Consider the following 20,225-nt stretch of genomic DNA (forward strand, 5'->3'; position numbering starts at 1 on the left):
GGGTTCGAATGCCTTCAAAGCAAAAACTCTTCAGAATGACTGCTTTCCAGTACAGTACATAGTCCCAGATACACAACCTCACATGATTGTGCCAAATCAAAACCAGATATTCTTATGAAGAACACTTTGGAAAACATTGATCAACATTTTTGCTTAACCTTTGTTGGATGTGCTGGACTAAAGGAGCAACCGAATGTAAATCGTCTCAAGCCTTTTCAACAGTCAATTTGAACAGTGTTGATTTGAGCTGTGAAAAGTGATGGGTGCCGGGGACTGGCATGCTCAAAAGTCTATGCGCCCCAACAGAGAACTATGGGTCCCCAAAGTTTTGTGTTATCGAGGTTGAGATTATAAATCGCCGACAAATATATAATAATCTAAATATTCATTCAGTTTTAGTCATCAAATTATGAATTCAATTTCAGCATCAAATTAATGTTGGTAATACAGTGGAACCTGGGTTTTCGCACGCCGCTCAGTTCGAACAAATCGGTTCTCGACCAAAAATTTCGAGAAATTCTTGCTTCGCTTTACGTTTAAAAAATCGGAGTTCGAACGCCGGAACGCTAGGGGCGATGCTGAGCGGCGTACGGGTGTAGATGGCCCCCACCCCTCGTGAAGAACTGTTGTCACGGCAACGCGCACTCCTTTTCTGCTTTCGTTTCAAAAAGCGGTGAAGAGAGTGTTTTAAGCCCTAATTATGCCTCGGAAGAAGGTTGGTGAAAGCAGCAAAGTTGCTACAGGTGAAAAAAGAGGAGTAGTGCGTACAACTATTGCATTTAAGAAAGAAATAATAGAAAAATATGAAGAAGGTGTGCGAGTTTCCCTTCTTTCGAGGGAAGAGCATGGCTTCTGACGACCGGTAAGAAATCCTATTCATAATTATTTTCTTTATCCTTCAACCGCTCACCACTAGTTGTGGAGACCCGGGTGCTAAATGACGTGTAAACGACCTGATTTTTTTATTTTTACACGTTCATGTTAGCGTAATCTTTCGTACGGAAGCTAACGCGAACATACGATTAGCCTGGGTTAGCTTCATGTTTACGTTCGTTGTGAAAATTCAGGGTGTTGGAACGGATTCAAACGATTTTACATGACTTTTAATGGGAAAAAACGACTTCGGTGATCGTCCAAATCGGTTTTCGTACAAAGAAATGGAACGGATTATGGTCGAGAACCGAGGTTCCACTGTATACCAACTTAAGGGATAACCACAAACCTGTCTTTTTTTCATGTTCTCCTTTTATACTTCCTTTTTTTCTTAACTTCTTTATACAAGATAATTCGTAATACCAATCATCAAAGCAAGTGAGCCATTTGAGAGCCGGTGTTATGCCGAGAAATGCATCCCTGCCGAGATTTTCATCCCCTCGCTACTATAACCTACTATGACCTCGTTTTATCTCACTTTTATATCACTTTTCGGGAACGTAATGGCGAACATATAACCAAGACCACTTCTTCTTGCATTTGTTGGGAATGTAATCGAACGGTAATGCACACCGTATACAAATCACTTTTGAGCAGGTAACATGTTTATTTTGCCTTTTTCTATTCAAATCGCTCGTATTGAAACTGTTATGCACTCTACCATAAAGCTTATTTCAGCATAATAAGCTTTACGGTACAGTGCATAACAGTCCTCAAAAATGATTTATATACGGTGTGCATTACCGTTCAATTACATTCACAACAAATACAAAGACGGAATGGTTTAAGTTGTATTACATTCCCACCAAATGCAAGACCAAGTGGTTTGGGTTATATGTTCGCCATGACGTTCCCAAAAAGTGATATAAAAGTGAGATAAAACGAGGTTATAGTAAGTTATAGTAGCGAGGGGATGCAAATCTCAGCAGGGATGCATTTCTCGGCATAACACCGGCTTTCTTGAGTGAGTTGAGCCGAAAAAGCCGGTTCTCTAAAAAGAGACGGACTTTTCACCACACAACTCGAGATCGGCGTGCGGACGAAAAGTCGAGCCGCGAGACCAAAACAACAATGGCGGATCTGCCAGACGAAAAGTTTGGAGTGCGGTAAATCTTTGTTTGAAAAAAAATGTAATCGGGTAATAATGACAATTTGGTGTCAAAAAAGTTGCATCTTGGGAAGCACGTTGATTTGACACTATGCGTCCCCAGCAAAAATCACTCGTCTAAGACAAACAAGAACACTGTTTGAAGTTGCAATTCTTTGTTTGAAAAAGTGATAAATCAACTGAAAGAATCGCCGGGCTCACTTCTTATCAAACTGGTTGGTTGCTGCCCTAGTTCAGAACGAGCCAATTATATTTACACGTGCTAATAAAGTCCAGAGTGCAACGACAAATGGCTAACGTTTTGCAAACACACACACGTACATCGCAGTCCGTTTAACACAATAGGAGCTCGAGTACTTTTTCAGTCAAAAGACCCCCGACGCGAGCTTTACTTCCGCAACTTGAGTCTGGTAAAGTGCCAATAGCAGCTGCTCTTGTTATGTCAAGTTTGTTATTTTTGCGCCAGTGATTTGGTCTGAGCTCCTAAGCTTCCATTGCTATCAGCTTATTGCTTTCCTCGTCGGCAGGTGCGTGATTTTTATCAACCACTTTTGTGTTTCTCCTGTCCAGGGTTGGGTAGGGTTACTTTAACTGGATTACTTTCAATGACTTTTGGATGACTCCAATACCAAATATGCAAATAAAAGACAAAGGAAACTAAATATGAATAAAATGATGACTCACAACACGTGGTAAGCTTTCTCTCCTGGCTTTGATCTCTTTGATCTCCGGCAAAACGAACATCAAATGCGACAGAAACAAAATGGAAATCAATCCAAACAGCTTGCCAATACCAAATATGCAAAAAAAGACAAAAAGAAACTAAATATGAATCAAATGATGACTCACAACACGTGGTAAGCTCTCTCTCCTGGCTTTGATCTCTTTGATCTCCGGCAAAACGAACATCAAATGCGACAGAAACAAAATGAAAATCAATCCAAACAGCTTGCAAATACCAAATATGCTAATAAAAGACAAAAGTAACTAAATATGAATAAAATGATGACTCACAACACGTGGTAAGCTTTCTCTCCTGGCTTTGATCTCTTTGATCTCCGGCAAAACGAACATGAAATGCGACAGAAACGAAATGAAAATCAATCCAAACAGCTTGCCAACATGTGTTCCGTTACTCCCCAAGCCTTCACAAAAGTTAGTCATTTTATTAATATTTGGTTTATTTTGTCTTTTATGAGCATATTTGGTATTGGAGTCATCCAAAAGTCATTGAAAGTAATCCAGTTCAAGTAACCCTACCCAACCCTGCTCGTGTCACACCATTACTCACTGGGCTGGTTAAACATACATCTAGGGTTTAAGTGCCCTTTGCATACAAACGCGTTGCAAAAATATCCTCCCCTTTTCTTCAAAATAGATCACATTTGTTAGGAAGTTGGAGCCGAGCCGGAATCGACGACGTCACAAAAAACGTATCAAACGAGTCGGGAAGACCTCGGGCTCGGAAAGCCACGTGTGGGCGGAGAAAGCAGCGCGGGTTACAACAGCGAGATAGACAACGGCGGCAGTGCAAAAACATCTGTCCTCCCGACAGTCTCCAGCAGGAGGCGTAGGAGATACAGGCTTAGCGGTGATTGGCCTGCGAGGAAGCTGAAGAAGGGTTGGACGGAGGCAGGCTTTGCGTGCGCGATGGCCGCTGAGGTCGGGGCGGCTGCGAGGAAGAAGGGGCGGCTTCGGAGCCGTCCGGTCCCCGATTGATTTGTTTGGCGTCTGTATCAGACTGAGCCGGACACTCGAAGTGGACGCAGTGGAAGACCTGTATTGGATATGAAGACACAAAGCAGGAGTCAAGCTGCAAAATCGCAAAAGTTAGTAAACCAGGGGTCACAAACATGGCCCGCGGAATGCTAGTTTAGGGTACGGGTGAGCAGATCGATCCAAATATCGGGAGGTGTAAATTTTTGCCACACAAGCATCTTAACGCATGCTTGCCTACACATGCAAGTTCCTTCACACAGAGACGATGACTCATGGTGTCATTTATATTTTCTGTTATTGACCTGTTGCAATTTTCATTTTGTATTCGTATTCAAGTTCTGTTGCTGGAAAATGGATTTTTAGCTTTGATCTTGGAGGAAATATTTCAGTCAAAAACAACCCTAACACTGTAGATTTTATTATAGTCAATAATAGTATAATGAAAAAAATAGCGGCTGTTGAAATACCCCTAAGTAAGGAGTAACCAAAAGCACTTTCTTTAAATTTATATCATTATTTTGAGGTTCATTTTAACAAGTTTTTAAATTGAAATTCAGGGGTATACAGGCAGAGAAAAGACCCACAGAGAAAAGGCCCAGAGGCCCACAACAAGAATCTAGCTATCCATCTATCTATCTAACCTGGTCATATTCCTCGAGAGGGTGACCGACAGCAAGACAAACACATACAAAAAAGAAAACAAAAAAAGGGAAAAAGTAGCAAAAAACACACACAAAATTTTGTGGACCATGGCCAATACAGTTGCCCAAACACCCAAACAATTTAAGCACCTCGGCACCCGATTTGGTCCTGCTTTCGTCCCTCCAGATGAAACGGGACACCAGAAAGCGGCCAGGGTGACACAACACACTCTTTTGTTCAACAGCAGGGCCCGGTAGCTTTCACTGGTTTACCCCTGCCGCATCATACAGGTGCCCTGCCCATCCTTAAGAACGCGTCTAAACATCCGATTATCCTTTCACAACACCTCTCCACTCCTTTCTATCACTAACAAGAGCTCTAGCTTCCATTATATTTAGACCGCTTTCCTGCAGTGCACTCATAACACCATCCATCTACGTCAATCGCGGCCTTCCTTTTGGTCTCCTTCCATTGACTTCTGCTCTGTAGATCCTTTTCAACATTTGCTCCTCATCCATCCTCTCCGTGTGTCCAAACCAACCGAGTACTCTCTTATCCACACGCTTGCTCAGTTCCTCTCCAACTCCAGTTCTGTTTCTCGCAATTTCATTTCTCAATCTATCCAATCTTGTCACTCCTAATATATTCCTCAAACACTTCATCTCAAAATATTTAATTTCCTTCTAAAATCTGCTCCAAGTCTCAGCACGATACAAACCACAAGAGTAGAAAAAAAAGTATTTTCATGGTTAACCAAGAGATGAGAAAAATGGATGATGTACTATTGTTTTTAGAGTACCGTAAATTCCGGACTATAAGCCGCTACTTTTTCCCCTAACTTTCAAGCCTGCGGCTTATTCAGTGATGCGGCCAATTGATGTCATTTTTCTAACGGCCGCCAGTGGCGCTCGAGTGTTGCTACCATTAACTGCCCTGTCAAAGCTATATTATTATTATTAAGGCTTTGAAAACTCTCTCGGTGTACCGTCTTTCTTTGTAAATATGTGTAACCATGTATAATATGTATTTGCAACTGTATATTTTTGTAATGTATTTATTTTAGACACTTATTCTGATATGTTTCGGACGGGCGAATTAAAAAGAAGAGGCGTAACAAACGCGGGGTGCCATGTTTAAGTGGGGACCGATAAAGGTGAGGGACAGACAAGGAAAAAAGAGGGGGTAAAGAGTTGGTTAAAGAAAAAGGAGTTGCGTGAGTAAATGTGATCATCTGATATATTTTTCCCACCCTTACCTTTGGAAATATACACTTTTTTCCTTGGATTACTTTCAACGGGACCCGGACTCTGCAGGTCTGCATCAAACCTTAAGTACCGGTATCATTTTCCGTTCACTTTGCCGGCTGTGATTTTTGGACTGTGGACTTTAATGAAGGACATTTAGTTTCAATCGCGGGACTTAAAGTCGGGTTTGGGTTAATTTTGTGTTTGTGTTACATGTTTAAATGTGGGCGCATGCGGCTTATATACAGGTGCGGCTTGTGTATAGACAAAATAGGTTTTCCTCTCAAAATGTGGTGGGTGCGGCTTATAATCAGGTGCTCTCTATAGTCCGGAATTTACGGTATTTAACGGTTGAGTTAAGCCACGAGTCGCCACCGACCCTCTAACATGGATCAAGTTACCTGAAAATGAACACAACCGTACGGACCCTGTCATACCACAGACACGTTTGCACCCGCTCACCTCATTAGCAGTGTTGTGTGTGCCCACAATGCGGATGAATGAGGCCGGCTGCTTGTCGAACTTAAGGGTCTGCCAGGATCTAAAACACAAGGCCATGTCGACAGTGTTACAAATCAATTTTGTGACACCAGACGCTCTTAAACTCTTTACCGGCAAGTCACTCGAGTGCGATCGACCACCCTAGTCCACTGCTGCTGATTGGTGGATACTTCGATGTAGTAACTATAGGAGCGCTCGTCGCAATCCCACAGAAGGAGCCTGTGGAGGAAGTCGAACCAATGAGCAAGATTTGATTTCGCTTGCTTCGGTTTTTACTATAAGGCACCTTCAGAGGAGATTGCATGGAATGCCTTGGCTGTTCATGTTTTGCTCACTTTAGTTTGTTATTCTGACAATTTTGCACAATTTACATCCACGATCCAGTGTTCATTTTACGTCTGAAAAGTGATGGACTCGCATGCTTAAAAATGTATGGGTAACCAAAATTTAGTGTTATCGAGGTTGACATTGTAAATCGGCGACAAATATATATATAAATCTATAGATTAATTCAGTTTTAATCACCACACTTAATTGGTAATACAAAGCAGTTATCACTTCAGATTTTTCAGTTCACAACAATATTGTACATTATACAAAATAATGTTGCTGAAATATTAGTCTATATATTCATGCAGTTTTAATCACTTCAGATTTTTCAGTTCATATATTCTTCGTGGTTTGCTTTCCCACCACAGTTGTAATGCCTTCTCAAGGTCCAATTGCAGCAACGGAATTTCCATAGCTAATTTGTGGTTTTCATTGTCGTTGTGCCGATCCAATGTGTTTTTCTGAAAGTTCGTATTGCAAAATGATTTATGCGATCCAGTTTTTTTGTCACGCTGGGTGCACGCATCACAGAACATGTAGCCTTCATTATCATACTCCTCATAGCGTCACCAGGAATATAATTGAGTCAATTTTGGCAGAAAAGTCCTTTTCTTGCTAGGAGTATTTTTTTGTTTATCTTTCGTCGAATCGTTCGCTTCAACACACGTGTTTTCTTTGCCTTCGCGGTCTTCTGAAGAATTTCTCCACCATTTTTTCGTGCCGGAATTATTGCCGTTGGTTACTACCTAATGGATTTCACTTATCAAAGGGTTATTTTTGGAACGCTTGCGTGCTGAAAACGTGTAAGCACACCTAGCCTACACTTTCTACAAAATTCAAGACGGATTTGAGAATCACCTTAAAGAGCCGATGCAGTAGGGCTGAGCCAACTGGATGACAATGGCGCCCGAGCCCAGCTGGTGGCAAGTGTAGCCCGAGTCCCAATCGTAGTTAAGCGTGTCACCGTTGAGCAAGGCGTTGCGACTGCGACTGACGCCCTCGATCACGCTGGCGCACGCTGCGACCGTGGCCACGTTCTCACTGGGCACTGCGCACATAAGACACAATTTTCATTTGAGCTGTGAAAAGTGATGGGTCCCGGGGACTGGCATGCTCAAAAATCTATGGGTCCCAACAGAGATCTATGGCTCCCCAAAATTTTGTGTTATCGCGGTTGAAATTGTACATCGGCGACAAATATTTAATAAAAATCTATATATTCATTCAGTTTTAATCAACACAGTTAATTGGTAATACAAAGCAGTTATCACTTCAAGAGTTTGTTAGTTCACAAAATATTGTACATGATACAAAATAAAATTGGTGAAATAGTAGTCTATATATTCGTGCAATTTTAATCATCACAGTTAATTGGTAATACAATGCAGTTATCACTTCAGGTTTTCAATTCATATATTCTTCGTGGTTTGCTGTCTCGCCACAGTTGTAATGCCTTCTCAAGGTCCAATAGTAGCAACGGAATTTCCATAGCTAATTTGTGGTTTTCATTGTCATGGTGCCGATCGAATGTGCTCTTCTGAAAGTTCGTATTGCGAAATGATTTATGCAATACAGTTTTTTTGTCACGCTGGGTACACGCATCAAAGAACATGTAGCCTCCATTATCATCCTCCTCATTTGTTTATTTTTATTCGTTGAATCGTTCGCTTCAACACACGTGCTTTCCTTGCCGGAATTATTGCCATTGTTATCACTTTCTGCATTATGTTCCGACTTATTACTGACACTGATAAATGACCAATTTTGTGTTGATTTTTACCTAATAATGTTTTTTCGGAGGCATACTTAACCTTCACTCGACGACAAGCACCACAACAATGACGTCATCTCGAAGCAACGAGATCTCGCTTGCCGAGATCGGCGTGCGGACGAAATCTCGTACCGCGAGACCAAAACAACAATGGCGGATCTGCCTGACGAAAAGTTTGGAGTGCGGTAAATCTTTGTTTAAAAAAAAAAAAAAGTAATCGGTTAATAATGACAATTTGGTGTCAAAAAAGTTGCGTCCCGGGGACGCACGTTGATTCAACAATATGCGTCCCCAGCAAAAATGATGCGTCTAGGACACGGGGACGCAGGCAAACCAGAAACCCTGCACACATCAAATGAGATGGATCCAGCCAGTCCAGGTTCCTGAGACTCACCTAGCAATCCTTGCTCCAGAGTGAAGGTGCGATTGGTGAACATGCACTCAAAGGCCACCAGGTGGAAGACTTTGTTGACCGTGTTGTGCGTTCCCACGATGCGAACATACCTGGTGCCGAAAAAAAAGCGGACTTTTTACAATAACGGAACGGAGACTAGCAGGCGGGTAAATCAGAGAGTGACTTGCTTGCAAACTCGGGGAGTGAAGAATAGATTCTGCCAAGAGCGACACAAATACTTGGAATGGTCCACCACGCAAATCCAGTCCAGCTCGTCCATAGAAACCTCGATGTAGTACGAATACGAGCTGCCGGCACAAGAAAACTTAGATCACATGTGTCAAACTCCCGGCCCGCGGGCCACGTCCGGGCCGCCGTGTAATCAAATCCGGCCCGCAAGACCATTTTACATTATTGTTATAAATGGCCTGTCAATATGAACAACGCCAACTCATCCCTGGACACCCTATTCTGACGTTTTAGTCACTGTACCTATTCCTTCATATATGACGTATACTATACTATATACCAGGGGTCGGGAACCTATGGCTCGCGAGCCAGATATGGCTCTTTCTATGAGTACCCATGGCTCACAGACAAATTTAATTGCATGCAAATTTTCTCCATCGCATTCAAAACTTGAGCCATTGATCCTGTTCAGATACACGCAAAGCCAAACCAAAGCTGAATTACAGAGCAGTACCTTTCAGACTATATAGGCACGTTTTCACTACGATTTACAGTCAAGGTGTCACACTAAAAAAACTCGTTTTGGCTGTACAACGCTAAAGAATCCTTTATATAAAAGCTCACTATATAATCTGTGTTCAGTGTTCAGATACCTTTTGATGAAATCCACAGAACAAACTGTAAATACGCCAAAACAGAAGAGAACTTAGTTATTGAATTGGGTGAGTGGAAGGGATGGGTGGAGCTATGCAAAAAGTGCAAGCACTCCCTCCGAACTCTCGCCCTACTCCGTCTGCGCCAAAGGTCAGCACATCAGGCTCCCTGTTCTCAGAATATTGTGACGTTTTTACAAAATAATTTGTGTAGCATTTTCTTATTTCTACTTTTGACAGGAGATATATTGAGGAGAGAAAAATATATTTTTTAATATATACATTGACATAGGAGCAAAGGAATTTAAATGTTATTTTAATGTTAAGTGTTTAAGTGAAGTTCTAAGTTGTATCATTTAACAAGATATTTTTATTTACAGCAAAATAATAAATACTGTATAAGTGATTTAAGGTTTAAATTTGATATTCCTGTCTGTTTTTATTCGTATTTATGTTCCAAAAACATTCAGTTTAAGTGTGTTCAATAAATGTTTATCCTGGTTGGCCCACGACCTTAAGTGTGTTTTGAATTTTGGCCCCTTATGCAATTGAGTTTGACATCCCTGGCTTAGATCATATCAAATACATTTCATTTTTACATTAACCTGGAGCAGGGGGCCTGATCGAATGGCTCGCGAGCCGGGTGTGTCTTTTCATGAGTAGATCTGGCTCAGAGATAACATTCACTCAATAACATTTACACCAGTAGTGCAACACTGTGTTTCTACCACCAGCAGCCGGAGAGCTTTTAATCTTTTCAGTACACCCTTTTTGCGACCAAATTCAAGCACTTTTTAACGCTTCCAAAGCCAATTTTTCAATATCTCCAAACCATCAAAAGAAAAAAAAAAAACATTGTAATTCGTGTATTTTGCAGACACACAAATATATCTCCTATTTTCGTATACGATTTTCAATCTTGCGTGTGCATTTATCAAGACATATGTTTTTAAGATTTTGAGTGAATCACAAATATATTTGTAGTGCTGAACAATACATGTGTAAATATTTTAGAGACAAATCTTTCCCTGTATAGGTGTTGGGTAAAATGACGGTGCTATGTAACTTACATCTTCTGTTGCAGGAAATTCTTCCCATTGTAATTTACCACTGGGAAACTACCTTCATGTTTTACATTGCACATAAAAAATGTCCATAATACGTAATCTTTGCACTGATACACATTTCATAAGGCCCTGTTTAGGTGTAGCATGCACCTGAGGCTTCATAGGACAATATCATACAAACTAATGCCCGCTCTCGTTATTTACGAGGGAAGAAGAAACGCAATGGCAAAGCGAAACCACCAGTCAGCGTCATTTATAAGTAGACTTGTGGAGAAACATAGCAACAATTTCAAGCATTCACAGGCACTACACCTAGAATTCAAGCATGTTTCAATACAGAATTAAAATTCATGCATTTTCAAGGATTTCAAGCACCTGTAAGTACCTTGACTTTTAAGTCCTCTAAGAAGAAATGTCTCATAGCCAATGAGATTCATTAGAATAAACATGTGAGTGTGACATCTGCTTTCAACCATAACCTTGATATAATTGCACAAGTGTATTGTTTGCGCAAGAAACCCAAAACCAAATGACCAATGATCATCGACACACATGATGACTATAATGAAAAATGTTTGTAGATTTCAAAATATGTCAAAGATTCACATATTTAAAACCAAAAGGAGGACGAATAATAAGCACTAGATTCCCAATGTTCGAACTATGAACACCTTGCATAGCTTCCTTTCTAGTTTTGCTGTATTTTGTGAACATTTTTTAAAATATCTCTGCTCGCACCTTGTTTCGAAACCATTATTCACGGCAAAAATGCAGGAACCTTGATGATCTTAACTGCAAGATGGAGACGCATTTTAAGTAGGATATTTGTTGATATGGGATATTTAAAATATTCTAAAATCATCACAAATCACACAGTGAAATAAAATGTCTGGAGATCATAATTTAATCTTAAAATACATATAGTGTGGCTCTCACTGAAAAAAAAAAATCTCACGATTTTTCTTTTATGGTTCTTTGACTCAAAAATGTTCCGGACTCCTAAAGAGGTACAAGTCTTTAAAAAACGAGCTGAGTGATTTGACAGTTAAAAACGCCTTAAGGCGGTCATCGAGTAGGATTAGGGTTGGACACGGGTTAGGGTTAGGGTTAGAGTTAGGGTTAGACACGGCATATTTACCGGCTGTCTTTGTCCCACAGCAACAGTCTCACGTGGTTAATGATGGACGGCTGGCCAAGTTTGACCTGGATCCCGGAACGACCATCCTCCTCGATGGGGTGCCTGGAGAAGCCGTGGTCCAAGTCATAGTTCTGAGTGTCCCCGTCCAGCAGCGCCGACTTCAACTCGCCTTTTGTCACCTGAGCGCCGTGCTTCATAGTGGCTATGTTCTCCTCCGGTACTGGACAACATGAAAAAAAAAAGAAAAAAAAAGTCCAGAAACGAGAAAGTTAAAATACATCTCACATTTCATTTGTAATGTCTTTGAAATTCATTCCACATCCAAAATGTATCTTTACCGTCCAAAAGAGCTATAAAAACATTGAAAGATGCCTAAACGTAACCAGATTTCCCTTACCGGACACATGTGGTCTACAACATAATTGACTCTAAAATTGTTTGTTCCTGTCTGGATGTGCCATGTCTATAACTCAATCCAAACGTCAAATCTATAGCTGTCAATTATTTTTACAATAATAATAATAAAAAACACAATAGCATGATTTTAATGTTTTCCTCTTGTGTGCAAATTAGTCACACAACTATGGGGTGATGTAATTTTCCAGCCACTAGATAGGATTAAAAATATTGGATGTTGGTGACTGTATTTGTTGTAAAAGCCGTTGGATGCCGCTAGCTAAAGTATGTTGTTATTGTCAGAAGGTAGCTCTTTCACTCTCATTAAAATGAACACAGACCATTTTTTGAACTGTTGTTTCCCAAAACGCTTCACAAACACTCATCAAATATCACATTTTCACTGTTTTAGTTTTTACTATATCGGTAGTGTTAACAAGCGAAAAAAACTGCGATGGCTGCATGTGGTTGAGAGCGGTTAATACAATCGTACTGAATGGTTCGTAGTGGTTTTGCCGCAGTCCTATTCCGTGTAAATTGATGATGTAAGACATGGCTACACTTGTGGGTCATGTTTTGGTACATTCAGTTCCAGTGTGAAGAGTTCTGGATGAGTCACCCAATAACTCCTTGCCATCATGCCAGCGATCACTTCGGTTTAATGGCGGGGGGTATACTGTATACCTGTATACCTTTTTTTAAGCATTTTTGAAGGGGCGCCGCTACTTCGCGGATTTTCAGTGGTCTCGGTCCCCATTAACCGCGTTAACCGAGGGATTACTGTATTACAAGTTCATGTGGAGCAAATTCTAAACCCTTGCATATTTGTTTTTTAAACTAAAACCTAAGCCTTACAAACGGGTGTGTTGGAGGAAGGGCCTTTGAGGATGAGCACCAAACACAATTTTTGACATTAAAACCTAACGTCTTCCCCCTTTGGATCTCATGTCTTATTTCCCTGCCCACAAAACAAGGGAAAGAGCACTAACTTAGCATGCCGCGGAAGTTGAGGTCCATGATGCGGCTCTCGGAGCGCAGCTTGATGGCGTCAAGGAGGTGGTCTGGGCTGAGAAGGCCTGAGGGCCGCACCACGTTCAGCATTTCCGTCAGGGTCATAAGTGGCAGTCGCACCGCCGCCATCACTTCCTGCGTCTCGTCGCTCTCGCCTCGCTGCCGGCACCAGCGGCACAGCGCCTGGAAGATCTCCCGCTCGCTCGCAGCGAATGAATCCCGCCGCACTACCGTCAGTAGTGCCGTCTGTCAAGGCAGAAAAAGCATCAGCCACCGTTGTCAAGTCAAGTCAAATTTATGTCTCCAAGGACTGCACAGGATTACAATGACACAATTACCCGATCTTAAACCAACATGCGGGCAAGGAGCAACTCAAAACCTCAGCGCGAGGAAAAAAAGAAACCTTGAGAAGGGACCTCTAAGCTGCGCGCGCGCACATTCTCAGCGCAAAAGAAAATCTAGCCAGCGTACAAAAATGAGGGCTCAAAATTACTAATTAAGAAGCGACTTAAGTCAAAGTTACAGTGCATGAAGGTAAAAAATACACGGGTTCCCCTGACGTTGTGTCTATATATTCATGCAGTTTTAATCATCACAGTTAATTGGTAATACAAAAAGAGTTATCACTTCAGATGTTTCAGTTTGGTTTGCTGTCCCGCCCCAGTTGTAATGCCTTCTCAAGGTCCAATCCATTATCATCCTCCTCATAGCGTAACCAGGAATATAATTGAGTCCATTTTGGCAGAAAAGTCCAGTTCTTGCTTGGAGTATTCTTTTGTTTATTTTCTTTCGTCGAATCGTTCGCTTCAACACACGTGTTTTCCTTGCCTCCGCGATCTTCTGAAGAATTTCTCCGCCGTTTTTTCGTGCCGGAATTAACGCAGTTGTTATCATTCTCTGCATTATGTTTCGACTTATTACTGAGACTGAAGAAATTACCAATTTTGTGTTGATTTGCGCCTAATACTAACTGTTTTTTCGGAGGCATACTTCTCTTTAAGTCGACGACAAGCACCACAACAATGACGTAATCTTGAAACGAGATCTCGTGTGCCGAGATCGGCGAAAACTCGGACCACAAGACCAAAACAACAATGGCTGATCCGCCTGACAAAAAGTTTGGAGTGCGGTAAATCTTTGTTAAAAAAAAAGGTGATTGGGTAATAATGACAATTTTGTGTCAAAAAAGTTGCATCCCGGGGACGCACGTTGATTTGACACAATGCGTCCCCAGCAAAAATGATGCGTCTGGGACGCAGGGACGCGGGCAAACGAGAACACTGTGTTAGTTACAGTTCCTACTCTGGATTCCATCCTCTTACCTTAGAAAGTGCAAGGAAGCCATCAGAGTTGAGGACGTCGGGTGCATGTTTGTCCATGTAAGAGCAGCAGGCGGCTCCCAGCGAGCTGAGCGAGTACAGGCTGGCCACGTCAAACACCAAGCAGACATTGCCGGTGTGCAGGATGGTCCGCAGGAAGTCGGAGGTGGAGTCCTCCAGCGGCAGCAGACCATAGAGGTGGGCCAGGCCCAGGAAGTCCAGAAGCACCTCCTCACGGGCCGAGCTGAGGCTGGCGCGACCGGTGTACAGGTAGCGCAGAAGCATGGAAAAGGCCTCTGCCCGTGTCTCCTCCAGGCTCACCTCGGCTTGGGGCTGAGATTCCTTCATGCCGCCGTACAACAGCGCCCTACGTTTGGAACAGTAGCATTTTGAAAAATAACAATAAAATTATCTATCTATCTATCTATCTATCTACCTTGGTCATATCCCTCAAGAGGGGTGACCGACAGCAAAACACACACATACAATAACAAATGGCTTTGATCTCTTTGATCTCTGGCAAAACTAACATAAAATGCGACAGAAACAAAATGAAAATAAATCCAAACAGCTTGCCAACATCATTTTTGCCCTTCCATGTATTCCGTTACTCCCCAAGCCTGCACAAAATTTAGTTATTATATTCATATTTAGTTTCTTTTGTCTTTAATCACCATATTTGATATTGGAGTAATCCAAAAGTAATTGAAAGTAATCCAGTTAAAGGAACCCTACCCAACCCTGGTCAAGATGTATGTGTGGCAAAAAAGTGACACTTTTATTGTCTTCTCAGCAAAAATTTGATGCACAAATATGTTTTGGCTGTTGGTAGTGTCGTCTAATCTTGTTTTATATCCGGGTCAAAAGCGACGCAAACAATACAAATCTTACAATTTAAATCAGAGCATTTCATAATATAGGGATCTTTTTTTACTTGATTTGGCTCAAATTGAAATTCAGGGTCCTTGATGCATGTTTTTAATATAAAAAAAACACAAGAGGAGGTTTGAAAAGTACTCTGCAATCTTGTAAAAAAAAAAAAACAAGGCAGAATTTGAGAGAAACACTACAAAAAGCTTTCGAATCAGATGCGCTACCTGAAGTAGTGGCAGCGTGCAGCCAGGATGACTCGATGCGCGGGGAAACGCTTGCCCTCTACAATGAAGGTGACATCGCTGTACTCCTCGCCCAGTGCAAGAGCGCCCAACTCTTCCGATAGCAGGTGGATGTGGTCGATCTCGGACACGGGGGCCGGCTGCTGAAGGGGGTTGCTGTTGTTGCTCATGCTGGTGCTGAGAGGCGCCTGTTGACAGATACAGGAAAAGATCATGATACCCCAAAAAAATGCATACCCTATTTACCCGTGTGAAACACACTTTTTTGAAATCTAAACAAGAACTCAAAGTATGGGTGCGTCTGATACATGTTTTATGATAGTACATTAATGTACAGGGTGTCTCAAAAAAATGTACTCACTCTTTTTATGTGTTTCAGATATCCTGAATTACTGAAGCCATGGCAGGAAATCAAATTAGTTTCGAAGAGAGAAAAGTTTGTCCTGAAATGCTATTGGAAGACCGAAAACGCCACTGAAGTGCAACGCCGGTTCACAAGTGAATTCGCAAAACCGCCACCCACGCGCCGGACCATTGCGCGCATCAGACACAAATTTGAAGCAGATGGAAACGTACAAAATACAAACAATAAAGGTTCAGGACGAGCACGGACATCTACGTCCCCTGGAAAAGAACTGCAGGTGCAGGAAACACTCCTTCGATCACCACAGAAATCACTTCGCCAAACTGCTCGGGAAACCCACATCTCAAAAGATAGCGTCAACTGCATCATGAAGCGTCTGCAACGAAGACGATCCTGACCGGAGAGTCGAATTTTGTGAATGGTACCTGGCAAAACGTGCAGAAGATGTTGAGTTTGCACACAAAATTGTGTGGAGCGATGAAGCAACCTTCAAATGAAACGGTACCATTAACCGCCATTATTGCACGTACTGGTGTCCTGCAAATCCTCACGTAACAATTGAACGCCATGTAAACTTACCAGGGGTAACAGTGTGGTGTGGGATATCCGCATTGGGCATCACAGGACCTTTCTTATTCAACGAAACGGTCAATGGTGAGAGCTACCTCAACATGCTTCAGGAATTTGGTGGTCCACAGATTACAGAGATGTTTGGTGATGACGGCGAGATTTACTTTCAGCAAGATGGAGCACCTCCCCACTACCATCGTAATATACGAGCGTACCTCGATGCAGTGTTACCTGACAGATGGATCGGACGAAGGGGCACCACTGAATACCCTGCGCGTTCACCAGACCTAACACCCATGGACTTTTTTTTTTGTGGGGATACTTAAAAGACCACGTTTATGGCAACAAACCAAGGACAATTGATGCATTGAAATTGGAAATTGAAATGTCGTGATATTCCTAATGTTTCGCGACGTTTGCGTGTTATCAGCGTTGTCTGGACAATAATGGTCATCACTTTGAACATTTGCGAACATGATTCTTCAATTATATTGGTCTCATGTATTCGATGCTATTTCACTTCACTCTATGTTCATAAATAAAGGTTTTCTCGTCATTCTAAGAGAGATAGAGATAGATAGATAGATAGATAGATAGATAGATAGATAGATAGATAAATAGATAGATAGATAGATAGATAGATAGATAGATAGATAGATAGATAGATAGATAGATAGATAGATAGATAGATAGATAGATAGATAGATAGATAGATAGATAGATAGATAGATAGATAGATAGATAGATAGATAGATAGATAGATAGACTTTATTCATCCTCGCAGGGAAATTCACACAAGGACCTTGTGTATTATTTCTTCTCGAGGTAAAACTTCACTCATTAAAATAAACAATATTTATTTGAATAGTAGGGAAATATACATGAACTATCATATAAAAGTAGATGTTTTTAAGATAGATAGATACTTTATTCATCCCCGCAGGGAAATTCACATTAAATACTTGAAGGTCAATATATTTGTTTTTGTTTTTTTAATAAAATTAGGCTCACACAGAGAAAACTGTAGAGCTGCATGCACACATTAAAAAGTCAAGTTTTAAATTATGAAAAAATAATTTGCGTTAACTAGAGGGAGCTGAGATAATTCTTCGCCAATAAATGCAACGTTTAGGAAAAATATTGTATTTGGATTCAGAAGCATTTCTTTAAAAGTACAGTCTGTTTAGCGCCTCCTGTTGGTAAATATAGTCATTAAAAACGACATTGATTTAAATTCTAAGCAAAAATACATGAAATGACAAATAATCATGCAGTTTTGAAAGTACTCATAGGTCAAGAAAATATAATTTAAAAACATTTCATGGTTCACAGATCCGGGGACACCACTTTCTGTGGTGTGTCTTGAGCAAGTGCAGCCTGGTGGCGCTCATCCCTCTCTAGGGCAGTTTGATCCCCACATTGTTACAAGTAGCGGGAGAAGCCTCTTGATCTGACTCATATACAGCACCTTCATCATCTAGTCCAGGGGTCTCCAACTTTGTGCCTCCTAAGGACAGCTGAGGTGCTTGCAGACCTGTTCTGAGAATACCTCACGCCCTGGGTCATTGTGATTTTCTAGTAAAACTGTTTTTTAGAGGTTGAAGGAGTTTTTAACCCTACTTCCAAAAATTTACCCCAGCAATAACATACTAACATATATTAATAACACGATAATGCTGATAATCAAGCAGATTAAACTGGGTGCCCTCTGTGGTAATTGGTAACAAAAAGTAGCTTGAAAAGGGTCGGAGAACCGTAATCTAGTCGCTTTTGTTTTGTACATAACCGAAAGGGCTGTATAAAAACACTGATCGTACAATATAACACTTAAAAGAAACCAACATTCTATATAGACACACAATAAAATTAACATACTTCATCCATCCATCCATTATATGCACCGCTTATCCTCAGTAGGGTCACGGGGGCACTGGAGCCCATCCCAGCTATCTTCGGGCAGTGGGCAGGGGACACCATGAACTGGTTGCCAGCCAATTGCAGGGCACACAGGGACAGACAATTCACTCGCTCATTCACACCTAGGGACAATTTGGACCAGCCAATTCACTTGAAATGCATGTTTTTGGAATGTGGGAGGAAACCGGAGTGCTTGGAGAAAACCCACGCAAGCACTGGGAGAACATGCAAACTCCACGCAGGAGGTTCGATCTCATCACCTCAGAACTGTGCCACACACGCGCTAACCACTGCGCCGCCGTGCTGCCCTAATATACTTCAAATGAACAAAATGATCATTATCAGACAAAAAAGCAATGCAATTATACTTTGAAATTATACAGCTCCCAACTTACTCACTGACGCCATTTGCATCTATAAGACAAGATTTAATTACGGAATGATTGTTGATGTTGTTTACAAGTCCTCACTGTATGGAAAGATACGAACCGCTGATCTTAGGCGCAGATTTTGTGCTTGAAGATTTCTCACGATTCACCGCCAGGTCAAGTCAAGTCATTTTTATTTGTACAGCCCTTAATCACAAAGAGTCTCAAAGGGCTGCTGACCTACAGGTTATTGCTCAGACTATTATTTCAGACTATTATGACACCATCCCCTGATCTGGAAACAACATGAGGGCAAGGAAAAACTCAAAAACCTCAACATAAGGAAAATGAAGAAACCTTGAGAAGGGACCGCACATGTGGTATCCCCCTTTCAGGATTACCAGACAGCAAAGGATGTTGCAATCACAAATAATACAGAGATATTGTCGAAGAATACCTTCTTTTTTTTTGCTAGTGCCAATTACAGAGACTCAAAGTGACCATACAGCACAATTTATTAGTCTCAATCTTTTGCTCTGCCTTTATTTATCAAGCTTTCTGTTTGATTTGGGGTACCCTGAGCAGCAAAATGTCTGACAATCAGTTTCTTTAGGTGAGACACATTTTATTTCAAGTCAAGTCATTTATATTTGTATAGCCCTTAATCACAAAGAGTCTCAAAGGGCTGCACAGACTATTATTTCAGACTATTATGACACCATCCCCTGATCTGGAACCAACATGAGGGCAAGGAAAAACTCAAAAACCTCAACATGAGGAAAATGAAGAAATCAAATTGTTAACGGTCACGGTGAGCGGACCACGGGTTTGTAAAAGCGAATTGGCGGGGTAACCAAATATTGTAGTGACATTTCTGTTGTAAGCAAAATGTTTATATAGTGATTTCTATAGTGTTTTCCACTATTCCCTTTAATATTAAAAAGCCACATGTGTAATTATGACGTTACGCCTTTTATTGTTTGTCGGGCATTTGACAGCCAGTACCCGATGGCGCGACGAGAGCAAAAAGCCATTTTCAATGTATTCCTGCAAGTTTGACTCACCGAATAACTCACAGAAAAACACTTTTAGTCCTCAGCGGCAGTTCCAAAACGAGAAAAATACGACAAAACGTTTGAGTATCCTTTGCGTTTAAAGGAAAAAGACACAAACATCCGCTGGGTCCGACATCACAGCGAGTAGAAAGCACTTCCGGGTGATGGGCAAATACTTCCGGCTCAAACGCTTATGCCTAAGATTTATTTTTTTTAATCATCGATTTGCATGCTGTTTTTATTTTTAATTCCTTGCAATTGTATTTTTTTAACTGAGCCATTTGGTCTCATGCGAATCATAGACGTTGTAAATATTTTTATATATTGTAGCGTCCGGAAGACACAGGATAGAAATGCAACGTTTTAGCGGCCGGTAGCTTTGTTAACTGGCTCCTTTAGTCCGTAACCAACAATAATAATA

At 41.3% G+C, this 20,225-nt stretch overlaps 1 protein-coding gene across 1 annotated transcript; it reads right to left on the bottom strand.

The window, feature by feature from the left end:
- Window positions 1-1,906: 1,906 nt before the first annotated feature.
- Window positions 1,907-19,957, bottom strand: btbd9 (BTB domain containing 9). Its single transcript, XM_088324839.1, has 11 exons — window positions 19,814-19,957; window positions 15,513-15,718; window positions 14,419-14,782; window positions 13,075-13,342; window positions 11,690-11,909; window positions 8,831-8,950; window positions 8,643-8,752; window positions 7,336-7,525; window positions 6,259-6,366; window positions 6,109-6,187; window positions 1,907-3,818 (listed from the first exon to the last, which is right to left on the bottom strand). The coding sequence occupies exons 2-11, from the start codon at window positions 15,698-15,700 to the stop codon at window positions 3,627-3,629; spliced, it is 1,839 nt and encodes a 612-aa protein (XP_088180965.1). The 5' UTR covers window positions 15,701-15,718; window positions 19,814-19,957; the 3' UTR covers window positions 1,907-3,626.
- Window positions 19,958-20,225: the final 268 nt, after the last annotated feature.

Source organism: Urocampus carinirostris, chromosome 20 (genome assembly GCF_059441175.1).
Source record: "Urocampus carinirostris isolate Australia breed hairy pipefish chromosome 20, RoL_Ucar_1.0, whole genome shotgun sequence".
Lineage (NCBI taxonomy): Eukaryota > Metazoa > Chordata > Actinopteri > Syngnathiformes > Syngnathidae > Urocampus > Urocampus carinirostris.